The sequence below is a fragment of the Odocoileus virginianus genome, chromosome 17 (assembly GCF_023699985.2).
Source record: "Odocoileus virginianus isolate 20LAN1187 ecotype Illinois chromosome 17, Ovbor_1.2, whole genome shotgun sequence".
Lineage (NCBI taxonomy): Eukaryota > Metazoa > Chordata > Mammalia > Artiodactyla > Cervidae > Odocoileus > Odocoileus virginianus.
In genome coordinates this window covers 58,631,947-58,650,515 of record NC_069690.1, presented here as the reverse complement: position 1 = coordinate 58,650,515, position 18,569 = coordinate 58,631,947, and the positions used below count along the sequence as shown (strand labels likewise).

The window sequence follows — 18,569 nt, the reverse complement described above, 5'->3', positions numbered from 1 at the left end:
CCCATGTCGAAGGGGAAGGGCCGGGGAGGGGATGCGGCCAGGCCGTCTCCTGGGCAGCACTCGGGCTCGGCCAGCACAGCATCCGCGCGAAAGGGCAGCACCGGGCTGGGCCGGGGAGCCTGCCCAGGCCCTCGGGATCGGAGCTGCCCCTTTCGTTCTGCACTCAGAGGCCGCGGGGCTGAAGTCCCACCAAGGGGCGCGTCCGGGGAAAGAGAAGCCCGGCCCGGGTCGCCGCCGGCCAGCCCGGCCGCGCGTCCACCCGCGGACTCGCGACGCCAGGGGAGCCGCTCGCACCCACGGCCCGCCCGGCACGCGCACGAGCAGCTGACCCAGCGGCTCAGGCGTGGCCGGACAGCGGCGCCCCCGGACGGCAGCGCGTAAAGTGGAGCGCGGGGCGGATCTCGGCGACTCGTCGCCCCCTCGCCTCTCTCGCGTGCGCAGCGTCCACTACGACTCGAGCTCCGCGCCCGCCGTACGGCCTCGCGCGCAGGGGCGGGGCGGTGGAGAGTGCGTGCTACGACATTGCGTGCGGGGAGCGCGGGGGCGTGGCAGTGCGCGAAGGGGCGGGGCGACGGAGCGTGCGTGCTACGGCGTGCGGAGCGGGGAGCTCGGGGGCGTGGCGGTGCGCGAATGGGGGCGCAGGGCGCAATGCGCACGCGCCTGGGGCCGCCGCCGGGGGCGGGAGGCGTTGACGCCTGGCTGGGTGAGGGTGTCGGGAGGGATCTGGGGCCGGGTCGCCTGCTGGTGGAGGAGGGGGACACTTGTGGCCGAGGGGCGGGGTAGGGTGTGAGAGGAACTGCCGCCGCGGCGGAAGCTGGTGCGCGGGGGCGTCTCGGGGGAGCCGGGCCCGGCCGGGCCTCCGGATGCGACCTCCGATCCCTGACGCCGCCGTTTTCCCCATCAGGGTGGTGGCTCCCGCGCAGGCGCAGACTGGCCGGCCCGCTGAGGCGGGGCCGCGGCGGGAGCCGCCCCGCCGGTGAAGGTGGGCTGACCGGACGGGACTGGGCCCCACAGCAGCGGTGAGGACCCTTCTCTGCTCCCAGGCGAGCCCTGCTGAGAGAGAGCTTCGTTCTGGAGGTGGCCCTGGACCCCGGAGTTCAGCTGTCAACGAGGACAGCCATTAGCTAAAAATCTCCCCTCCTCCCCATCATTAAACTGCAGCGGCGGGCTCCGCACGCTGACGTCCCGTTTCTCTTCTTCCCTCACCCAGACCCCTCGGGGAGCAGCTGTGAGCCCGTCACACGGAGGGATGACCTCTCTAGGCGGGGACGCCGCGTGAGCGAAAGAGGCCTGTCAGTGTGAGTCTGGCTCCTGGTCGGTCCCCTGACGGCTTCCCCAGGGTGACACCACCTCAGTGGCCGAGATCCCTTGTCAACCTGCAGCCAAGTTACAGAAACTCAGTACTTAACATGAGTTGCACTTCCCTTTGGTCGGGAACGTCTTTGAGACACGTGGGAAAGAATGTGTTTCATGTGGCTGTCATGAGTCAGCTCATAATATCATTATTACCCAAAAGTCAAGGAGATAGGGAATCGGGTCGTGTCTTAGGGTGACCACGAACGTTATAGTGGGAGCAGGTTCCCTAAGAGGTGGAGGAAGGAATCATATGATTGTCTTTCCACTCTTTCAGATACCCTCCCCAGGAAATTGACTTTTTTTTTTTTTTTTTTAGTTTGGCTGCTGTTGGGTTCTAGTCACATCACACAATATCTTCCTTACGACCCCTGAGATCTTTCATTGCGCCTCATAGACTCTAGTTGTGGCTCACAGGCTTAGTTGCCCCGAGGCATGTGGGATCTCATGCCTGACTTGGTATGGAACCTGCATCTCCTGCGTTGCAAGTCAGATTTTTAACCACTGGACCACCAGGGAAGTCCCCCTAAGAAACTGATTAGAAACGGTGAAAGCAGGCAGTTCTCTGGTGATGACGCCCAGGCATTAGCAATCAGTCATTCCGTTCTAGGGGGAAATAAATGATGTCTGTAAAGACCCCAGTTTGGATATGCATTTTCCATGTGACCACGTGTGTCCTTCTGGCAGATGCAAACAGTACGGCACTCTGAACACACCCTGAAGACGGCCCTCATCTCAAAGAACCCAGAGCTTGTGAAGCAGTATGAGCAGTTGGACCCCGGGGAGCAGCGCTTGCTGAATGAGGCCTTCAGGCCAGACAGCGATCTCTTTGGACCCATTACTTTGCATTCACCGTCAGACTGGATTATCTCCCATCCTGAGGCTCCCCAAGACTTTGAAGAGTTTTTCAGTGATCTTCACAGAAAGAGCCCTTCTCCAGGGAAGCAGACGATTTACATACAGTGCATTGGTGCGTCTTGCCAATATGCTGGGTTTGGTTTGGTCTTGTGATGGTGTTGTTGCCTTGGACAGTTTGCCTTGTACTTCTCATTCAAGAGGGAAGTTTTTATAATCATTTTTGACATTCGTTCCCACAGTGGAAGTTTGGTAACCAAACTGCCTTGAGAAAGAAGGTTTTGTTTTTTTCAAAAATTTTATTTATTTATGGGCTGTGCTGGCTCTTCACAGCTGCACATTGGCTTTCTCTAGCTGGAGCAAGCAGGGCCTACTCTAGTGGCAGTGCATGGGTTTCTCCTTGTGGTGCCCTGTTGGAGAACATGGGCTCTAGGCCAGGCGAGCCTCGGTAATTGCAGCACACGGGCTCAGCTGTCTGCTCCCGAGCTACCGAGCACAGGCTCAGTAGTTGTGGCGCATGGGCTTAGTTGCTCCGAGGCCTGGGGGATCTTCCCAGACCAGGGATCGAACCTGTGTCTCCTGTGTTGGCAGGCAGGTTCCTTACCATTGAGGCACCAAGGAGCCAGGTTTTCTTTCTAATCAGTGGTCACCTGAGTGAATGGCAAATATGTATTGAAAATTTAGAGTTGATTTGTTCCTAATTCCACATTTCTAACTGTAGACTGAGGTAAAGACTGTTCTGATCATCTCAAAATCTCTCTTTAAATTTTCTTCTGTATCTGTCGTAGGATTGCTGGGAAACACCAGAAGTATCAGTGAGGAATATTTGAAATGGCTCAAGGGCTACTGTGAAGCCTTCTTCTACGGGTTGACAGTCAAACTCCTAGAGCCGATTCCTGTCTCTGCAACCAGATGTTCCTTTAGAATCAATGATAGCACACGGAACCTTCAGATTCATGCAGGTGAGCTGGATAGCCTTACAACTTGAATTGAGTAAAATGTATAGGTATATGTACACACACACACATAAATATATCTTAAACATACTTTTTTTTTTTAATAGGGCAGATCCTGACGTTCTTAAAAAAGAAGAAACCCGAAGATGCCTTTTGTGTTGTGGGAATAACAATGATCGATCTTTACCCGAGAGACTCCTGGAATTTTGTCTTTGGACAGGCCTCTTTGACAGAGGGTATTCCTTTTTCACATTGTTGGTAGAAACTTGCTCAGCTTGAGACTCATTGTGAAAATTTTGAAAAAGGGAAAAAATTCCAACCAATTACAGTTTAGATAGTGAAGACCTTGCAGTATTTCTGGTGCCGCATCCTGCCGTAGCAGAAAGGATGCTCTTGATAGGCCCCAATGATCTGGGTCCTTCCACCCCCGCCACCGCCCCCCGCCCAGCTCAGCCATTCACTGCCTGCACCACTTGGAGCTAATAATACCTGTTTCACTGTGTTGTTTTGAGATAATTTACATAAAACTGCTGATCCATAGAAAGTGTGTACTTATGGCTGACACATATATAGACATTCAGTGCAACAGATGGCAAATATAGGTAGTTCAGTGACAGGGTGAATTAAATAAGGATATTTGAACTGTCATTAATGGAAGCGGAAATCTTGCTAATTGTTTTTCAGCTCTTTCCGTAGTTGTCTTGCATAGATGAGGTCGCTGTGCACTGATTTATAAGTGTGTGCTTCATATCTTGTGTCTCAGAACAGACGTTTTGTTATTTATGGCCAGTTTCAGTTTTTGACTTGAAATAAGCTTAACTGTAACTCATGGGGAACCCTGCATTTTAGCACTGGGGAGGAAAAGGCTCTATAAGCAAGTCATATTTTTGCCTATTGGGGTTTTTTTTTTTTTTTTTTTGCCTTCTCTCTACTTCTCCCACCCTTCCATTTCTGCTCTTGTTTTTCTGCCTGCATCCGTCAGGATCTAAGACAGGCTCGGAGGGGAGAAGCCCACTGAGCTGAGGGGCATGGTTGCCCGCTGGAGTTGTGGGGGCGGGAGCAGGTAGCGGCGGTGGGGCTGTGTGAGCTCCGGTTCGCAGGCGGGCTGTCACTGAGCCTGGAGTGTGTGAGCCTCAGGGTGGCAGGGCGGGGAGCCCTCGCTGCCAAGGCCTTCCTGTCAGAGACCGCCTCTTCCCTCTCATCGGGTCTGGGGCCCAGGGCGCCGTGAGGCCTCTCTGCCTGCCCCTCCTTCGCTCTCCTGCGTTTGTAGTCTTCCAGCCCCACACCCACGAAGCCACGGGCTTCCCGGGTGACACCAGCCAGTGCGGGAGATGCAGCTGAGATCTGGGTCGGGAAGGTCCCCTGGAGGAGGAAATGCAACCCACTCCAGTCTTCCTGCCTGAGCAGTCCCATGGACCGAGGAGCCTGGCGGGCTGCAGTCTGCGGGGTTGCAAAGAGCTGGCCACAGCTGAGCCACTGAGCACGAGCGAGTCCACACCCACGCCCGCCCGCCCGCCCGCCCGCCCGCCACGACCTGTTAGCGCACTCCCTGAGAGGCTCGGGTCCCTGCTGTCCTGCTTTTTTTTTTGTATGAGCCTTCTATCGGAAAAAAAAAAGAGTGAAGCAAAAAGTTGTACTAAACAAATCTTTTATAATTAGCCTGAGAGAACCAGAACCATTAAAAAATTTTAAACAATATTTATCTAGATTTTGTTAACCAGTCTATCTTATGCATTCGAGGACGTCAGGAAGCATTCTCCCCAAGTGTTTCTGCTTATTTCCTTTTTTTTACCCCAATAAGTTTCTTAAATTTTGCATGACATGAGAGAAGACGTAATGAGGGAGCAGGGTATTGTGCCCTGCGGTGAGGGGGTCTCCTTACTGCAGGTGACTTTGTTCTCGGCAGGTTTATAAAGATTGGTATTTTAAAATTGAGAAATATTTAATTAGTAAAGGAAATAATGTATTTGTAGGATTATTAGAAGAAAAAAATTTCTTGCTCAAGGTATTATGGGCTTCCCTGGTGGCTCAGTTGGTCAAGAATCTGCCTGTAATGCAGGAGACCTGGGTTCGAGCCTTAGGTTGGGAAGATCCCCTGGAGAAGGAGCAGCTGCCCACTCCAGTATTCTGGCCTAGAGAATGCCATGGACTGTCCATGGGGTCACAAAGAGTTGGACAGGACTGAGCGACTTTCACTTAAGGTGTTGTAGTGAAATGTGCCCACCTTTGTTTGGTCAAAGGAAGTCACTTGAGAGTGAGTAGGTTTAGTTTTTTCTTAACTTCTAGAGTGCCCTCTTCCCTATATTTCAAATATGGAGGTGGGGTGAGACGCATTCTTTTTGAATCAAATTTAGGTTTGACAAACTTACTATGAATTCATTTCCTTATCAAAAAAGTTCCTTATTGCTTTCACACTAGCAACTAACAGACAAGCCTAGTGAAAGAGGCCGGGTGGCCAGCTGGACTGTAAAGCAGCCGCCCTGTAGCCTGAGTTCTGTGTCTGTTCCCGTGTGCAGAGAGGGCCGAGACTCGCTGAAGTGTCACAGGGAGTCAGTTACAGGCGTGCTTGTTCTGGTCACTGGCGCCAGCCGTAGAGAGAGCAGTGCTGTTTACAGATGGGAGGACGGGGAGGTTCTTCAGTCTGAAAGCGGGGACCAAGCGTGATCTCCAAGGTGTTGGGGAGCAGCAGCAGGCAGAGGGAAGAGAGAAGGACGGGCGCCTTATGGAGGGGCCTGCCAGGAGACCCGTTGCCCGCAGTCTTCCAGAGAGTGCGTAAGCGCCCGTGGTCCTGACACCCGCTGCTCCTTTGGGTACTTGGTTGGGCCGATTTAAGAGAATGCACCCCATTTTTTTGGCTACCCCACGAGGCTTGCAGGATCTTAGTTCCTCAAGCAGGGATTGAACCCAGGTCCTTAGCAGTGAAAGTGCAGAGTCTAAACCACTGGACTGCCAAGGAATTCCTGAGAAAATAACTTATTTTATGGGGAAAAAGAAAACAAACTCTCTGGAACTTTCTTTTTCTGAAGAATTTGACCTCAAGACCTCTGAGTTGTACAGAGCAGAGCAGGTTGGACAGCAGAAGACTGAGGAATCTGGGCCAGAAGTCCCCTTGGTGGGCAGACCTCCCTGAGCCTGGGGGCTGCGTGCCTGCCCTGGCCAGGTGCCCAAGCGGGCTCTTAACTGGTAGTTCCCCCAGAGGAGGGAACCTTCCTCTCACCCTGGGCTGACCTGTCGCCTTCCCGCAGGTGTGGGCATATTCAGCTTTGCCAGGTACGGCACGGACTTCTATAGCTCACACTACAAAGGCAAAGTGAAGAAGCTGGAGAGGAAGTCTTCGAGCGACTACTCGGTGTTCGACGACTATTACCTTCCTGAGGTCTCCAGTGTTCTGCTGCTCCGCTCATGCAAGGTGGGTGGCTCAAGCGATGCATCAGCAGTGGCTTTTAAGGGATCGGAGTCCTTGACTTTATATACCCCCAATCCTGAAGGTCACCTTGTCAGTGACTTGGTGTCGTGAATACACTTTTGGTGGATATCGCTTGACTGAAGTTATCAATAAAAACAGAATTTAAATGGGGACACTCTCATAGTGACATGTACAGAATCTGGGCCTGTTTTATGTCCTGTAACACACAGCCTTACCTGTACCTACCTCATTACTGTTAGCTTAATTCCAGAATTCATGGTCATCAAGTCAGGCTGCCCCACCACCAGCCCCCCAAGCCTGCAGGACCCCTGCACCCTGGTTTCCCTTCCTGGAGAACAGGCCTTCCCTTGGGCCTCCGCCAGCTCCCTCCCCTAGACTTCCCTCCCCTGGGTCACCTCCTGCAGCTGATGGTCCTGCTGCTTGTTCCTGATGCCTTCCCCGCCCCGCTCTGGAAAGCCTGTCTCCTCCTGTCTGTCTGCTTCATGGCCAGTGACACGGGCTGTGTGTTGGGGTCAAGAACAACACCTGATGGAATGATGGTTTCTAAGTACAACTGACCCTTAAGCAGCATGGTTTTTAGCCTCTTGGGCCCACTCACACAGGTGTCTCTCTGACTCCATAAGTACCACCATCCCGCGTGGCCCGGGACCCGTGGGTGCAGAAGGCTGGCTGTAAGGTTGGAGCAGAGTCTTGACTGTGCGGGGCCTGGGGTAGGGGCTCAGCTGTGCCTTCCCTGCCTTGACCACTTGTCATGCAGATCGAGCCCCTCCCCTCCCCTGCTGCCCCGGCATCTGGGGGAAGGGCCAGAACTGAATTTCAGCGGGTATCTGTCTAGATCCATGGTCTCCACCAGGGTGAGTTTGCCACCCTGGGCATGTTGGACAAGCCTGCAGACTTCCGGTTGTCACAGCTGGGGAGGGGTGCTGCTGGCACCCGGGGGGTAGCGGCAACCCCCAACCTCCGGCCCCGCCAAGGAGTGACCCATGGTGTCCGCGGGGGAGGTGCACAGAGAGGAGGGCGGGAGACTCGGGCAGGTGAGGGCCCAGCGAGCAGGCCCTAGCGACGAGCGGAGGGAGCAGGTTCTGTGGATCTGCTCCTGGACGAGCTCGCCTTGCTGCCGCTGACGCGGGCGCCTCCGTGTGGCTGTCTTGCAGACTCTGACCCACGAGATCGGACACATCTTTGGCCTCCGGCACTGCCAGTGGCTGGCCTGCCTGATGCAAGGCTCCAACCACCTGGAGGAAGCCGACCGGCGCCCGCTGGACCTCTGCCCCATCTGCTTACGCAAGCTGCAGAGTGCCGTCGGCTTCCGGCTCAGAGACCGGTACAAAGTGAGTGGGGAAGTGGTTACTTAAGGAGCAAGCGACCATTTGCTATTAGGCCCTTCTCTGGAGGTGATTTATCAGAGGAAGTTAGTGCAGAGGTAAGCAGGATGCTGTGGTTTAAAAAAAATGCAAAGAAATATCAACAGCTTTGACTTGCCTTATGCTTAGACCCCACTGAGACTTGGTGGAGAGGTTTCTGCATTTGCTGTTTGTTTAGGGCCAGAGAGCTTGCCTTTGAAGAGCAGAGTAAAATACTGAAGAGCAAAATTCATGTTTAAAAACTAGAACTAAAAAACTAAAACTATGTGGAGGTGGTTTATCTTTCCAAATGTGGGGCAGGAGTGTGATATTCATTAGGAGGAAGGGATGGTGTTGAGGAGGAAAGAATGTCCCTACATCCACAGGTGCCCACAAACATGTCAGTGTACGCCGCGTACCTGCGTGGGTATGGCCACCCACATGGGTGACTGCAGTCCCTGTCTGCACATGTGTCTTCACGTGTGCGTGCCTGCCAACCCAGTGTGCACACTTCAGGTGTGTACATGTCCCCATGCGCACACTGCAGTGCCTCGTGGAACCCTTGGCAAGTTGAGAAAACAAAATAATCATTCTCCCACCTTCAAAAACCCATGTCATCCCTTCTCTCCTCTCCTCTCCCGTGTGTCCTGTGACTGTCCCGTGTGCTCACAGTGGGCGTGGTTCTGGTGCACACCCTTTGACGAGCGTGGTCTCTCCTTCACGGCCGTCTCTATGAGGTGGAACATCTTTGTGGGGGGCATCAGTCACCCACGCAGATTCCATGATTTGGGAGATCCTGTTTTTCTCTTGCCTGAGTCTCTTCTGCTGTGATTTGTTCAAAGATGTGTCTCTGATTTTCCAGGCGCTGGTCAGGTGGATTGATGCCGAGTCCACCGACACTCCTAGAGTTACTCCAAAACACAGTCGTGAGGAGCTGGTAACTTTGCCAAAACCTGTGGAAGCCTTTAAAGAGTGGAAGGAGTGGATCACAAGATGCCTGGCTCTTCTCCAGAAATAAGGACCTTCAGTAGGAATAATTCAAATAAACACGTGCACATCATGCTTTCGTTTGGCGGGAGTACTTCATTGGAATAAACTGATTCTGTGTTGTGTCTGGGCAGTGGAGTGAAGGTTTTTTTTTTTAACAGCACCTGAACTTTGAACCGTGGCTCATTTAGAATAAAAACTCAAAACTCTTTTCTCTCTTAGCCTGGTCTGTGGCAGCAAGCGCGTCATTTCCATTCTTCACATGTGTTTATATCTCATGAGAGGTTAGGACCAGGAGAAGTTAGTAAGTAAACAGATCCTGTGAAAATAGCTATCTCTGACCTAAGAAAGGGTTTCCAAGGGACGTCATTTCTGGGGGTTGATTTCTGGCTCAGTTTTTAGAAAGAGGTGCCCCCGTCTGCTGACCCTGACACATCACCCTCCATTCACATGCCTTCTGCTTTTCTGCAAACTCTTCCAGCCTTGGGCCCACTATGCCTCTTTTTTTCCTTTGCTGATCATTAGCTGATCCCTGAAAGAAGCAACAGCTCACCTCAGTTTTTAGCAGCTCGACATGGGAGCTCCTCCTGGGGAGTATTTGCAGGTGGCATTGACGGTGCCCATCCTGCCCCGCTGTTGGTACTTGTGGGGACGCCGCTGTTCTCAGCTTTCACAGACGGAGTCCTTTGCCAGGGGTCTTGCAGATAACGTGTCGCGATTGTCGGCCAGTCCGAGCTCATACTCCTCACTGGCATGACAGGCCAGCAAATCGAGAGGAGTTTTGGGGGAAAGCAATAGTGACTCTTCAGAAAGCCAGCAGACCGAGAAATGGTGGACTCGTGCCCAGCAGAGTTAGAACTCGGGCGGCTTTTGTACTAAAAGGGAAGGGGGTGTGGGGGGGGTTGTTGCAGCTTCTTGGTGTCTGCATCCTTTGCTCTGGGTGCTGTCCATTTGTCACATCGCCACCTTCTTACAAACCTCCAACACGACGGATGTTACTTTGTGTTCTGCAGCTTTTCCTCTGTATATGAACAGAAAAGTGTTACGCTTTTAAAGGTCAGAGCCTTGAAAACGCTCTGCTGTGCATTTCAGGCCTCAAGCCTTTTTTTCTGAACGCACTTTGGGGGCATGGGGGATCTTCGCTGCCCCAGCAGGGCTGGAGCCTGCGCCCCCTGCTGGGGAAGTTCGGTCTCAACCACGGGACTGCTGAGAGGTCCCCGGCATTCTCGGTAGCAACAGACAGAGCACAGAGGTTAAAGGAAAGGAAACTGTTCCAACACGGACTCACATTTGCTCTTCCCTTTCACACAGTGGTGCTTGTGGTTGTGTGTGTGGCATTTTTTCTTAAAGCCTAGAGCAGGTGCTGGGTTTATTCCTGCAGTAATCTCCCATTCCTTTGCGTTGATGTTTACATGAGTGAGGGGCAGCGTGGGGCCGGTTACCTGTGCATCTGCCAGAGATGTTCACATCAGGCTGGATGTCCCGGTGGGGAACAGGTTAAAAATTTAAGACCGGACAGACTGCTGGATCCGGGAAATTTAGAAGCTAGAGCAAATCACGTGACCGTATGCCGGCAGAGAGGAGTTCCCGCTTCTCATTTAACCTGGAGGGTGAAACTAAAGGGAATCTTTATTTTCCACCGTTTTCGCCTGAAGCCTAGCACTGTTGTTATTTACGCAGCATGATTTAAAGCACATTTTAGAACCAAATCAATGGCTCCGCCTCCCGTCTCCTGCTCGGTGAACCTCTAGTCATTTAGAAAACGGTGGTTTGTCATTAGAACTAGTTGAAGGGCAGAGACCAGGTCTTCTAAGAAACACTACCAAGGGGACCCATGCAGCATGGACTCCGACGGATCTGCTGTGAGTTTTGTTTCCGCCCGGAGGTACATGCTTTAGGTCTCCTCCATCCCCTTCAGTTTCCTTTCATCGCCCTGCAGGGTGAGCACAGTCCCGTAGGTCAGCTTTAGCTGCAAACCTAAAAGAACTCAGATTCGAAGAACTGTGTTCGGGGGCGGGGTTTCAGCTGTTCCGTGAAGACAGAAGTCTGTCCGCACTGACTGCCCCGGAGACCAGCAACCAGGTCTGTTACACCGGCCCCTCCCGTCACAAGCGGCAGCTCTGGCGTCTACTCTGCGATCCTCACTTGGGTGTTATTTGTCACCAATGATTGCACTGCATTTACTTTTGGAACACTTCTTAGGGTTAAGTTAAACAATATAATTTGTTTTTTGCAATTGAAGTTAAAACACTATGGAAAAGTGTTTGTAGTTTTTAAAAATGATTCTCAATGACAAAAACCTATGCAGTTTTTGCTCTGCAAACGCTGAACCAACAAGGTATTTGAGAAGAAAGAGTAATTTTCCACCGTGTGAACACCATTCTAGAAAACTGAGTCCGAAGCGTTCCCGGCGGCGCCCAGGGACTTAGCAGGGTCCCTCGGGTCACGGGAAGGGTCGGGGTTCAAGTTCAGGCCGCGGGGACTCTACGCGGAGGCCGAGCTCCGTCCAGACCCCGGCCGCGCCCCAGAGATGCCCGCGCCGCGAGCGCGCGCGCCCGCATCCCGGTCCCGCGCCGCCCCCCGCGGCCCTCCCCTCCCCCGCCCCCCGCAGGAAGCGCCCGGCAGCTTCCGCCCAGGGCGCCCGGCCCGGACCGCACCGGACCGCACCGGACTGCACCGGACCGCCGGGCGTGGCGGACGTCGCCGCGGCGGGACCGGACCCGGCCCCGCGGAACGGAGCGCAGCCGCGCGGGGGCGCGGGGCGCGCGCAGGGCCGGGAGTGCGTCCGTGCGGGCCCGGCCGGGCGAGGCCAGGCCTCTGCGCGTCAACCCTGCCCACTCCTCGGTGCCCGTGGGTCCTCAGAGCCGCTCCGGCCCCTGCGCCGTTCCTGGGAGCTCGTGAGCGCGTGCGGACAGAGGCGGTGACATTCACGTGATGGCGTAGCTCCGGCCCTCCACTTCGCCCGTGTTACCAACAGGTGACCCGCGCGAGCTCCCCGAGGTATGTCCATTCCGTGTGTGTGGGCCGGGGGTGTCGGGGCGCCGGGGCAGGGGCCGAGCTAAGACGGGTCTCTTGGCGGGTTGATGTTTTATATATAGTGTTGTTTGTCATCGCGGTACTCTGCGCTGCTCTTTGGGACAGATTCTCTACTACCGGCGAGTTTGGACCTTAAACCGCATCGCTCCTGCTGCGCCGCCCCCAGCCCTGATAACCTCTGTTCTGTTCCGTTTGTACCAGCTCTGCTCTTTTCGGTCCCAGACGTAAGTGATGTCCCACAGTGTTTGTCTTTCTCCGTCTGACTTATGTCACTTTACATTATATTCTCAGACCAGGTCTTCAGAGTCCGTCTGTATTTTGCTGGGACGCTGCGTCTGGGTTCCCAGTGGCCGCTTGTCAAACGGCGGGCGGGTCGGATGGCTCCTGGCTGCCGTGTTGGACAGTGCGGTGCTGTTATGACCCATTTCCAGTCTGCGTGGGAACGTGTCCCTTTGAAGTGGAATTAACAGGAGAGTGAGGCTTTTGGAAGGAAAAGGTTGCGGGGTCTTCAGTGTGTGCAGACAGTGTTCATATCGGCTGAAAGCTGGGGGTCCCTGTGAAGGATGGATTCCCCATGAGTGTGCTTTGGGGACCTGCTGTGATTCCCTGGAACAGATGGTGTTTTTTTTTTTTAAACTCTCTCTTTCCATTGCCAAGGGCCTGGTGCGTCCTTTTCACTTTTGGAAAGAGAAGTTGCAAAGTGTGAATAATGTGGTGCAAGCTCAGGCTTGTGTGAACTTGTGTGCAGTTACACCAACAGCAGAAATGACCCCAGATCTCCCTCACTTCCAAGTTCTGCTTTGCCTTCACTATGCTGCATGACCTCATAAGGACAGCACCAGAAGCAGGAGACTTAACTGATTTTTTTCAGATTGTTTATAGAAGAGGTTGTAAGATTAAACTTTCTTTCAACCTCTTTTCAAGTGGGACCCTCTGGGGCTGCTCAAAGTCAGAAATCCCAGTGTCTTGCTTTAACACCAAAGAGAGAGACTCAATACAGAGAAAAGCACTTGCTTCCAGTTGAACCACAGGGGGAAGGACACGTCCTTGAGGGAATTCCCTGGCGGTCCTTGGTTAGCACTCCAGTCTTTCACGGCGGAGGGCCCGGGTTTAGTCCCTGGTGTGGGAACTAGGATCCTGCAAGCTGCCTGGTGTGGCAAAAAAAAAAAAAAAAAGCAATAGAGACATCATGAAAGAAAAAAGTCTACCGGAAAAAAATAGCTTATGCTGTGTTAAGTCATTTCAGTTGTGTCTGACTCTTTGTGACACCATGGACTGTAGCCCACCAGGTTCCTTTGTCCATGGGATTGATTCTCCAGGCAAGAATACTGGAGTGGGTTGCCATGCCCTCTTCTAGGGGATCTTCTTGACCCAGGAATGGAACCCATGTCTCTTAATGTCTTCTGCACTGGCAGGCGGGTTCTTTACCACTAGCACCACCTGGGAGGCCCCAGGAAAACGGCTTAAGTCCAGCAGGCTACAGTCCGTAGGACTGCAGAGTCAGACACAGCTGCAGTGAGTTAGCACATATGTATGCCTGTATATAGAGTGAATTCTGCACCAGATATGTTTACATTCACAGCTCTCCAAGCGTCAGTCTTTCTATCTGCAGGATGATTGGTTCCAGAACTGACCCCCGCCCCGAGCCCCACAATACCAAAATCCATGGATGTTCACGTCCCTTCTGTACAGTGGTGTATAGTATTTGTGTATTTCCTATGCACATGCTCCAGGATACTTTAATCACCCTTAGATTACTTATAATACCTAATACAATATAAGTAGTTGTAAATAAAGTGTAAATGCTATTTAAATAGTTTCCAGGTGTGCAGGAAATTCAAGTTTTGCTTTTTGGAACTTTCTGGAGTGTTTTCAAGCTGGTTTTAGAAAAGGCAGAGGAACCAGAGATCAAATCGCCAACATCCGCTGGATCATTGAAAAAGCAAGAGAGTTCCAGAAAAACATCTATTTCTACTTTATTGGCTATGCCAAAACCTTTGACTGTGTGGATCACAATAAACTGTGGGAAATTCTTCAAGAGATGGGAATATCAGACCACCTGACCTGCCTCTTGAGAAATCTGTATGTAGGTCAGGAAGCAACAGTTAGAACGGGACATGGAACAACAGACTGGTTCTGAATAGGAAAAGGAGTACATCAAGGCTGTATATAGTCACCCTGCTTATTTAACTTATATGCAGGGCACATCATGAGAAACACTGGGCTGGAAGAAGCACAAGCTGGAATCGAGATTGCCGGGAGGGAAAAAAACAAAAAAGATTGCTGGGAGAAATATCAATAACCTCAGATATGCAGATGACACCACCCTCATGGCAGAAAGTGAAGAAGAACTAAAGAGACTCTTGATGAAAGTGAAACAGGAGCATGAAAAAGTTGGCTTAAAAGCTCAACATTCAGAAAACTAAGATCATGGCATCTGGTCCCATCACTTCATGGCAAATAGATGGGGAAACAGTGGAAACAGTGGCTGACTTTATTTTCCTGGGCTCCAAGATCACTGCGGATGGTGATTGCAGCCATGAAATTAAAAGACGCTTACTCTTTGGAAGGAAAGTTATGATCAACCTAGACAGCATGTTAAAAGCAGAAATATTACTTTGCCAACAAAGGTCTGTCTAGTCAAGGCTATGGTTTTTCCAGTGGTCATGTATGGATGTGAGAGTTGGACTATAAAGAAAGCTGAGTGCAGAAGAATTGATGTTTTTGAACTGTGGTGTTGGAGAAGACTCTTGAGAGTCCCTTGGACTGCAAGGAGATCCAACCAGTCCATCCTAAAGGATCCTGATCAGTCCTTGGTGTTCATTGGAAGGACTGATGCTGAAGCTGAAACTCCAATACTTTGGCCACCTGATGCAAAGAGCTGACTCATTTGAAAAGACCCTGATGCTGGGAAAGACTGAAGGCAGGAGGAAGAGGGGACAACACAGGATGAGATGGCTGGATGGCATCACTGACTTGATGGACACGGGTTTGGGTGAACTCCGGGAGTTGGTGATGGACAGGGAGGCCTGGCGTGCTGCGATTCATGGGGTCACAAAGAGTCAGACCCGACTGAGCGACTGAACTGAACTGAACTGAAATATTTTGCCGTTTGGTTGGTTAGTTGGCTCCTCAGCTGTGGAACCAGCATATACAGAAGACTGATGCCTGCCCTAGAGGTGCTTTCTTTCAGTTTGTTTAGTCTCCAATGGACTTGTATTTTCTTCCTCAGAGTGGACCTGCCATAGTGGGGCATCACCGGGAGCCCTTTGAGGCTCATCTTTGAAAGAGTCAAGAGAACTGAGAAACCCACTAAACTGTCCATTCAGCTGCATTTTCTGAGCATCACCTACTATGTGCCAGAGCCTACGCAAAGCCTTGGGAGCGCATCAGTGAGTAAATCAACTGCCGCCTGGATTGGGCTTCCCTGGTAGCTCAGCTGGTGAAGAATCCGCCTGCAGTGCAGGAGACCTCGGTTCGATTCCTGGGTCAGGAAGATCCACTGGAGAAGGGAGAGGCTGCCTTACTCTAGTATTGTGGCCTAGAGAATCCCACGGACTGTATCGTCCGTGGGGCCGCAGAGTCAGACACGACTGAGCGACTTTCACTGTCGCCTTGATTGGGGGTGGGGTGGGAGAGAGGCTGGGGGTGTATGTGTACATACAGCTGCTTCACAGCATCACATGGCAGAAGCGAACAGCACTGTGAAGCAACTGTCCTCCGGTTTAAAAGGTAGCATCTCCCTTAATGATAAAGAACGAGGAAACAAATGCTGACGTAAGGTCGGAGGGGAGGAAACTAGTGATGTGTCTGTTGGTGCTCAGGCGCGCCTCCTCGGGGGGTGACGTCTGGGCAGGGGCAGGGGGTGGATGGGAGGGTCGGGTCGTGCACACGTCAGGGACGGGCGGACCAGGCCGAGGGAACCACACTCGCTGAGGCCTGAGGCCTGAGATTTCAAGGAGCAATAACAAAGCCAGTGCAGCCAGCGTGGCAGAACCGGGGCAGCAAATTGTAGCCCCAGGCAGGGCGTGGGGAGCCCAGTTAAGGATTTGTAGGTTGTGAATGGGATCGGGTATGACTTGTGCTTTAGGATCGTTGCAAGGCCTCTCTGCGGAAAAGGGAGGCCAGGGGGGTCGGGGCGGAAGTGGGCACGCCAGCTAGAAGGTGACCAGTCCTCCTGCTCGGATCACACTGACGGTGGGCTGCTGGCGGACTTGGCAGAGACGGTCTGGCTATGGGTATAGTTAGAAAGCAAAGTCAGTAGGATCTGTGGAGGAAGGAGCAGGTCTGAGGAGGAGCACCAGGGGCTCTGCTGAGGGCAGGTTAAGCGGGCTGCGGCACGGTCCGGAGGTCAGCGCGGGAGTCAGGGCTGGGGAGAGAGTCCCCGGGATTTCTCTGGCGGTCCAGGGGTTAAGACTCCGTGCTTCCAGGGCAGGGGCCAGGATTCCGTCCCGGGTCAGGGAACTAAGAGCCCACGTGGCTGCACCGTGATCAAGAAATAAAAATAAACGATTATTATTATTTTTTTAAAGGAATCCCCATGCAGAGACAGGAACGTTTGGGTCAGATTCTAGGGGGTAAGTTGCTAGTCTCGTTAGTGTGTGTATCGTCTTCTTGGGTTGCTGGAAAGGTAGATAAAAATATAAATTCATGGCCACAATTTGTATTTTCCCCAGGATTCTGAGGTGAGCTGTATTTTATTTCAAGCTTTTTACTTTATACCGGAGTAGCCAATGAACAGTGCTGGGGTAGCTCCAGGCGGACAGCGCAGGGGCCCAGCCACGCGTGTACATGGGCTTGTCAGGTGAGCTGCATTTTAAAGCCTTTAGAGATAGCGTTCTGGGGGTCGGTTTTCCTATCCCGTTTCCCCTCGAGGAGATCCGCAGCCACTGTGGTCACTGTGATTTGGCTGTGAGACTTCTTACATGAAAACTGAAATTTTGTAAGTTCCCCACCTTGACACCTTGTTTTGCACCATCAGGCAGTCATGACAGACCCTGAACACCAGAGGGAGCCAGTTTCCTTAGTTATGCAACAGTGCCATCCACCTGCTGGACTGGGCTCCTATTAAAGATAAATCTGGAGACCGGGACGGGTTCTTTTTTCCCAACGCGATGTATACTCATGGGAGTGACCATTTAGCATGTTCAGTCTGTAGATCGGGAAGATCCCCTGGTGAAGGAAACGCAACCCACCCCATTATTTTTGCCTGGAGACTCCAATGGACAGAGGAGCCTGGTGGGCTACAATCCATGGGTCACAAAGAGTCGGACACAACTGAGCGTTAGCATATACCATGTTGGAATTGTCTTTATATTGGTGGTTTTAATTAATGCTCATAACCTTTTAGAATTTTAAGGGCAACGCCTTCTAAACTAGGCATACTCATGAGCCCCGTATCTGACACGACTTCTGACATGACTTAGAGCCTGAACAGAGCCTATCTGGGAGCTTTTAAAAGTAAGGATTCATGATCGTTTCTGATTCAGAATATCTGGGAAGGAGTACAGAAGTCTAGGTGGGATAAATACCTCTAGGTGGCTTGAATGGATGACTGGACAATGAGAACTTCGAGTTAGAATCCACTTTCTATTTTATCAACAGGTATTAAGCTAAAGGAAAGGGAGATAAATGCACAAAAGCTGGGAATTCCCTGGTGGTTTTTAAAAAAGCATAAATGCTACATTTATATGTTATTGGAGTAGAAAATTGATAACCTTGTTTAAAAGCTTGGAAACATTGATTCAGAGATGCATTTCATTTGTCTTAAAAGAGCACATGATCTAAAAAAAAAGAGCACATGATCTTAAGTCATTTTTACAACTGGATCAACTTTATTTTGGGGAAGAAAATAGTCTATATTTGTAGTGAAATTATCTAGTCAGCAAGGTGGAAGCCAGACCGCCTTAATCACAGGAAGTGAAACGTGATGACAGGCTGGCAGCTGTTTGATCTTTCCTGCCTCTGGCACCTGTGACCTGAGGCTTACTTTGACCATGATGGTCTTTTCCCCCTGGTCAGGACTGGTGGTGTTCGGTCACTGTGTCATGTGTGACTCTGCGACCCCAGGGACTGTATCACGCCAGGCTTCCCTGTCCTTCACCGTCTCCTGGAGTTTGCTCAAACTCATGTCCATGCCATCCAACCGTCTCATCCTCGTCCCCATTTCCTCCTGCCTTCAATCTTTCCCAGTATCAGGGTCTTTTCTAATGAGTCATCTTTTCACATCAGGTGGCCAAAGTATTGGAGCTTTAGCTTCAGCATCAGTCCTTCCAGTGAATATTCAAGGTTGATTTCCTTTAGGATGGACTGGTTTGATCTCCTTGTGGTCCAAGGGACTCTCAAGAGTCTTCTCCAACACCACAATTGGAAAGCATTAATTCTTTGGTGCTCAGAGTTTTTTATGGTCCAACTCTCACATCCATATATTGACTACTGGAAAAATCATAGCTTTGACTATACAGACCTTTGCTGGCAAATATGCTGTCTAGGTTTGTCATAACTTTTCTTCCAAGGACTAAGCATTTTTTAATTTCCTGGCTACAGTCACAAAATGCAGTGATTTTGGTATCCAATAAAATAAAATCTGTCACTGTTTCCACAGTCTCCCCA

At 51.8% G+C, this 18,569-nt stretch overlaps 2 protein-coding genes across 19 annotated transcripts in view; both read left to right on the top strand.

Annotated features, from left to right (window-relative positions):
- The first annotated feature begins 631 nt into the window (after positions 1-631).
- Positions 632-9,130, top strand: AMZ2 (archaelysin family metallopeptidase 2). Of its 3 annotated transcripts, none has more exons than XM_070480110.1 (8): positions 632-703; positions 905-1,298; positions 2,041-2,323; positions 2,997-3,170; positions 3,272-3,400; positions 6,410-6,573; positions 7,746-7,922; positions 8,797-9,130. In XM_070480110.1, exons 3-8 carry the CDS (start codon positions 2,041-2,043, stop codon positions 8,950-8,952), a joined length of 1,083 nt encoding a protein of 360 aa, XP_070336211.1. In that variant the 5' UTR covers positions 632-703; positions 905-1,298; the 3' UTR covers positions 8,953-9,130. The 3 variants fall into 3 exon arrangements, with proteins under 3 accessions (XP_070336211.1, XP_020731320.1, XP_020731323.2); XM_020875661.2 differs by lacking the exon at positions 632-703 and having other exon boundaries at positions 763-1,019; positions 1,211-1,298; XM_020875664.2 differs by lacking the exons at positions 632-703; positions 905-1,298 and having other exon boundaries at positions 2,061-2,345.
- Positions 9,131-11,532: 2,402 nt separating this feature from the next.
- The window catches only part of ARSG (arylsulfatase G), a 104,633-nt gene continuing 97,596 nt past the window's right edge, over positions 11,533-18,569 (top strand). For 5 of the 16 annotated variants that reach the window (XM_070480092.1, XM_070480091.1, XM_070480094.1 and 2 more), the window contains exon 1: positions 11,536-11,921. The gene's annotated coding sequence lies outside the window, so the exon portion shown is untranslated. Of the gene's footprint in view, positions 11,922-12,062; positions 12,182-18,569 lie in introns of all 16 variants that reach the window. The other 11 variants (XM_070480093.1, XM_070480088.1, XM_070480099.1 and 8 more) reach the window with 5 other exon arrangements.